The 5,962-nt window shown below is 37.3% G+C and overlaps 1 protein-coding gene across 1 annotated transcript; it reads right to left on the bottom strand.

The window, feature by feature from the left end:
- Positions 1-2,632: 2,632 nt before the first annotated feature.
- Positions 2,633-3,871, bottom strand: LOC137652701 (uncharacterized). Its single transcript, XM_068386103.1, has one exon. The coding sequence runs from the start codon at positions 3,869-3,871 to the stop codon at positions 2,633-2,635; it is 1,239 nt and encodes a 412-aa protein (XP_068242204.1).
- Between the last annotated feature and the right edge of the window lie 2,091 nt (positions 3,872-5,962).

Here is a 5,962-nt window from a genome sequence, read left to right as displayed (position 1 = left end):
CATATCTTACCTAAATTCCTGGCCATCCACCTGTGCCCTTAGCTCCAGTATGTCTTCCCTGCCACCCATCCAACATGGTATTTGTCTTCCTCCTCCACTTTAAAGGTTGCTCATGAATGTAAGAGGCAAGGGACAGAACAATGTCCTCGAGACTAAGTATATACACGTATGATCAGTGCCGAAGTCCCCTCATCCATCAAGCTAGGTACCAGGGAAGAGCAGGTAATGGATGCTGATGATTTAGCAGGTAGACCAATATGCTCCCCACAAACGCGCCACCCCGAACTCACAAGGACGGTGAGGTTGCAGACACTACTAGGAACTATCGAGCTAGAGAGGGTCTGGAACCACTGCCGCAGGACAGGGACGTTTCCAGTAGGCTACCGCAATCCAAGATTTCCTAAATATGCGGTTCGTTTTATCATAATGTCGTTTCCTCTTTGAAAAGCTGTTATTTGTCTTATTATAGAAAAAAACATATTCAACATTGCATCATTGTATTGATGTAAATGAAAACTTCAACCATTCTTGCTTATAGCATTCGATGTGAAATTTTTTTTCTTACCTTTTTTATATGTTTCCCTTTAAAAGTCGTGAAGTCCCTGTCGGTGAGTTTGTTCAATAATCACTTTTCATCTTCACTGCAAGCTCTACCATTTCCTTTCCAGCTATGCCATCAGTTTCATAAACGTTATCATTAGTTAATACTTTATATCATCTACAAAAATCACCAATTTCATTCCACTCCCCATTTAAGAATCCTTACTGTAGCATTGCTTTCCCCAGCATCCATTATTACTTTACGGGGCGGCAACTCACCCACGTCCGAGTTTTTAACACCAAACTAGTAACTTCCCTGGCTATATGTTCTAACACAAATATCCCTTTCGCCCCCCAAATTTCCAATTTATTTTAATTACTTACCGCCCACACCTGATGTTAAGGTATATTGGGAACGACCAGGTTGACGTTAATAAATTCTATTTTGAACCATGGTGTACCCATTAGAGGCTTCGACAGCTTTTATACACCACTTAAATCATATTATATATATATATATATATATATATATATATATATATATATATATATATATATATATATATATATATATATATATATATATATATATTATATATATATATAAATAAATAAATACATATTGATAAACAGACCGGGACACAGATATATCATCATCATCGTCATCATCTCACCCAACGCCTATTTACGCAAAGGGCCTCGGTTAGATTTCGCCAGTCGTCTCTATCTTGAGCTTTTAACTTCTCCATTCATCATTTCCTACTTTGCGCTTCATAGTCCTCAGCTATGTAGACCTGGGTCTTCCAACTCTTCTAGTGCCTTGTGGAGTCCAGAACAAAGACTTCAGACAAGTCGATCATGTTTGGGGGTTTGCCAGTTTTCATCACCACGCTGGCTAATGCGGATTGGTGAAAATGGAAGATTATTTGATTGCTCACAGCAATCCAACCTAGTATGGTTGGCCCTGACTAGGACTGCTTTGCTGATCATGACGATGCACAAACCTTTTTACCACATTAAGGATTATATATCCTATCGTAATCCTTTGGCACCCCCGGCATGCCTTGGTCCTTAATGAATTCACGCCATATGTCTCATGCCTGTGTCATCTCTTTGAGCTCGACTCAATTCTCAGGTCCAACCTTCCTTTGCATTGTCATCAGCCACGTTTCTCTTGGTCTACCACGTCCTCTTGTGCTCAGGGGCTTCCATTCAGTTACATCCTGGACCAACTCATCTTCCCTTCTTAAAATTGTTCGTTTTGGAGCCGGAGTCCATTCTGGAGCTTGAGTCCGTTTTGGAGCCGGGGTCCATTTTGGAGGCTATTCTCCATCTTGATAACCTAACCATGTCACTCACATTGGGCTCCCTGCAACCTCACGAATTGCTGCATTTGTTGTATACTGCTGCCATTTGGTTCCCAAAATTCTTCTTGATGCTTTATGTTTAAAGGCAAGAAATATTGCTTCAGTTGTTACAGTGCTCTACTACGACTGGTGCCCTAAAGTTAATATCGGTCGAACAAGTTAAATGTATGTTTTGCTGTGAACATATATACGATTTGACTTCCAAACTGTTTTTAGCATGTCCATTGCTTGTCCTGTCCTCCCTATTCTCGCCTTGAATTTGTAACAAGTGATTAATTGCTGGTAGTGATAGTTCATATATATATGAATCGACAACAATTTACCGACAACAATTCACCGACATACACAATTCATCGAAAATACATTTCACCGAAACCCAGGTAATCCTTCAATTATTATATTGGGAGAAGAAAAAGTTAATGATTATTTTGTGATTTTTATTGAAATAAAAGTGTTATCAAGAATAGCTAAGTACAATGAAAGTGTAAAAATGTTTATTAAAAAAAACAATAAATGAAAGTACAATAAAGTGCAATAAAAGTGTCAAATTATTCATTAAAATCAAAAAGAAAGATTATGAGCTACTGCTCTCAAATAATCAATAATACTCGTATAAGAATGATAATTATCAACAATCTTCTTTAACCGTTCATAAGAACAGCGATACTTCTTTCTTTGTGGTTGACAAGAGTTACCAGCCGAATATTGGTCGATTTTTACATCGTTTAAGTTTTGCTCTTTTTTTTCAGAATTTCCAAAAATTTCCATATATTAGGATGGTGTCCAGCTACCTGAGTTTCAAATGCTCTATGCCACCCCTCAAGTGCATAATTTGTTTTTGGGACAGAATTTAAAACGTGTTCATAAACATTCCACATCATAAGTTCGTATCTTGGCGGTCTCCGGCGATTTCTTCTATCAGAGCAGCCTATCCACGTATCTTCAAAATAATCCACAACATTTTGTAATTCTGGTGAAAACACGTCGTTATTACACAATAATTCAAATGAAGCAACAACCATATCAACGGGAACAAATGCTAATGCTGGTAAATAACGTACATTCAACGCAAAATCTGCATCCATTTCATATCTTCGTTTAAGTCCATTTGTTTGTATAACACGAAAGATGCACCGACAAAAATGAAAGAAACACCCTTTCAAACATGAACTTGGAAATTCTATTCTACATGCTTTTATCATAGCAGGTTCAAAGTCAATCGTTAGAGATGATAGAACCGAAAATGCTGTATGCTCTTTAATCTTCTCTAATAGTATACTGTAAGTGGTTTCCGATTTATCAGGTAATAAGGCATAAATAAGTGCAATAGCAACATCTTCCTTGAATCCATGGAATGTATACAGTTGGTAAAATAGCAGTGGTACTGTTTTAAATGTCCCGTCCCCATACCAACGGTCACTGTTTGCAAGAATATTTGTGCACCGCTGAGTAGCAAATATTACTATCCGTTTCTCAGTGGGACCAGAATCAAATAATAAAAAGTTTTCACCTCTGCATGATTTTGTATATTCGTCTGTGAAAAACAAATCACTACGGCATTGTGGAAGAGGTGGCAGACAATTGTTTTCAAACCTTATTCCTCTTACTGTCCTTTTCATACTTTGAGGTTTTGGACGTTTAACTGCTGCTGCTTCACTGCATCCTACAAGTGCATTCGAAATGAGGGCATGAGGTGCTTGTATAGTTGATGTAGCTCTTTTACTTACGTTTTCCGTTACTTTTTGAGCTTCGCCTTCAGCTGCATCACATACATGATTATGTTCTTTGATTTCTTTCACAATCTCGTCACCTTGCGTAGTAACCCGCTCTTTGCACTTTATCTTGTGGTACTTGTCGCATTTCCAATATATTTTTTCTTCGTTCTGTTTGTCTTTATAAAAGAAATATCCATCATTGATCAACTTCTTCTTCCCCTTCTCCGATTCTATAAACTGGAGCGGCATGATGGGCTTTTCAGTTATCTTTCTAAACAAAAGAAATCAAAGTTTTAACCAATTTAAGAAACTTCGGTATTTTTAAAGTTAATTGCTTTTTAACGAGAAATATTCGTATTGTTTTAACCAAATTACGAAAGAATAATACAATTGTTAGCAAAAAGCTAATAAGTTTGTTACATTTTCTTCGGTGTCTTATGTTAATTGGAGGTTAACGGAAACATTCTTACTTATGATAGTAAAAGATTTACACTTTTCTAACTTTTCTTTTTTTTCTCTCGGGTTTCGGTGAAATGTATATTCGATGAATTGTGTATGTCGGTGAATTGTTGTCAGTGAATTGACGTCGATGAATTTGCCTAGACCCTATATATATATATATATATATATATATATATATATATATATATATATATATATATATATATATATGTGTGTGTGTGTGTGTGTGTGTGTGTGTATTATATGAATGTGAAAGTAGATTAAATCTTTAACTAAAATCCAAACTGCATTGCATGTAAGCAATATTGCAAATTATCCACGACGAACCAGTTGGGCCTTGATCCATTAAATGCTCAACAAAATTATAAATATGATGAATATAGTTTTATTATAATCTCAATTTTTTTTTTTTACGTTTGATGTAGGCAGAGAACTGAAAATTTAAGAATTTCAAAACAAAAGAAAGAATGGTCATTAGCGGAGTCTGATTTAGGAGAGAGGAAATGGTATTGTGTTTAGCAGTGATACTTCCTTGCTTAGCGTATTAATGCTGTTGTAATCAGTGAGCTGAGGTATGTTGTATAATACATTTTTCCGTTTAGAGGTATAAAGTTAATCAGTGCAAAAATTCTGTAGCATAAAAAGACATTACCCAGCTGTCTTTTGTTGTTAAATAGTCAATTACAATATTAATGACATCCGGATGATTAAAATTCTTGCAATTTCAGGTTAAATTTTTGTCAGATTTGATTTGCCTCAGAATCTGGGACAACTAACCTAGCGCTGGGGCCTGGAGCTCCTTCAATTCAATATGCATCTTAGGGAAACCGCTGCAGTTTCATTATGAAGTAAAAGATATCTTTAGATAACATTGATGGCAGACAGGACACCAGTTTTCAAGTAAATGATAGGAATAAAAAGTTTATGCTGCTATACTCTAGCTACTAAGAGTTCTTACATGTCTATGATTAGCGATGGCTGTCACGTATCCCATATCAATGAACTTTCATAAGTAAATGTGGCAACAGCTCCAATTTCCAAGTCTCAACGAATTGCGACGAGATATAAAGGTCGAAGCAGTGTGGGTCAAAGGGCGGACTGCCTACAGCACACTCCCTGAGGCGCACTCACTACTTCATTCCTATTTCCACGATGTCCCAATTCTCATGAATCTTTTCTTCTATTATTTTCACTCTTCAAAAAATACGTTAACTGGAGGAAAGGTGTGATGATTGAAAAGATAAAGGAAGGAATTGCGAACTTCGTGAACCGGCATTGAAAAAGAGGGAAGGGGTCATTTATGTGCTCCACGCACATACACAAGTGCAAGCACAAACAAGAACAAGCTTATGCGTACAAACACACATAAAAGAGGAATGACGGTATCTATGTGTTCAACACACACGAGTGAACACACAATTGAGAGCAAGGTAGCCGCCCGCCCATGCGCGCGCGCGCACACACACACACACACACATATATATATATATATATATATATATATATATATATATATGTGTGTGTGTGTGTGTGTGTGTGTGTGTGTTAGGGGCGAGTTCCTGTGCTCGTTAGCGTTGAGTACCCCTTCATCATGGAACGCCAGAATCCATTAGCACATAACGTCCGCACATGATCCCCTGGCTTTCAGTGTAGCATCACGGGACTGTTGTGGTACACCACCAGTAATATCTTAGTTCTCATCCACACGTACTTATGAGTATGCTATGCTGTTCTCATTGGCGGAAATTTCGTTTCCTATGGGCGAGGCGTGGAACCTTAAACTTTCTTATAAGCGCACTAGTGTACGCGACCGTCATAAATGATGGCTAAATATTTTAGTTAGATATGCACACACACGCACACGCAGATTCTACCCTT

The sequence above is a fragment of the Palaemon carinicauda genome, chromosome 14 (assembly GCF_036898095.1).
Source record: "Palaemon carinicauda isolate YSFRI2023 chromosome 14, ASM3689809v2, whole genome shotgun sequence".
Classification (NCBI taxonomy): domain Eukaryota; kingdom Metazoa; phylum Arthropoda; class Malacostraca; order Decapoda; family Palaemonidae; genus Palaemon; species Palaemon carinicauda.
The sequence above is the reverse complement of the archived record's forward strand: the minus strand, read 5'-3'. Positions and strand labels throughout refer to the sequence as shown.

Bases quoted from the DNA above. Each gene is read 5' to 3' on its own strand.
- LOC137652701 (XM_068386103.1), bottom strand. From the start codon at position 3,871: ATGCCGCTCCAGTTTATAGAATCGGAGAAGGGGAAGAAGAAGTTGATC.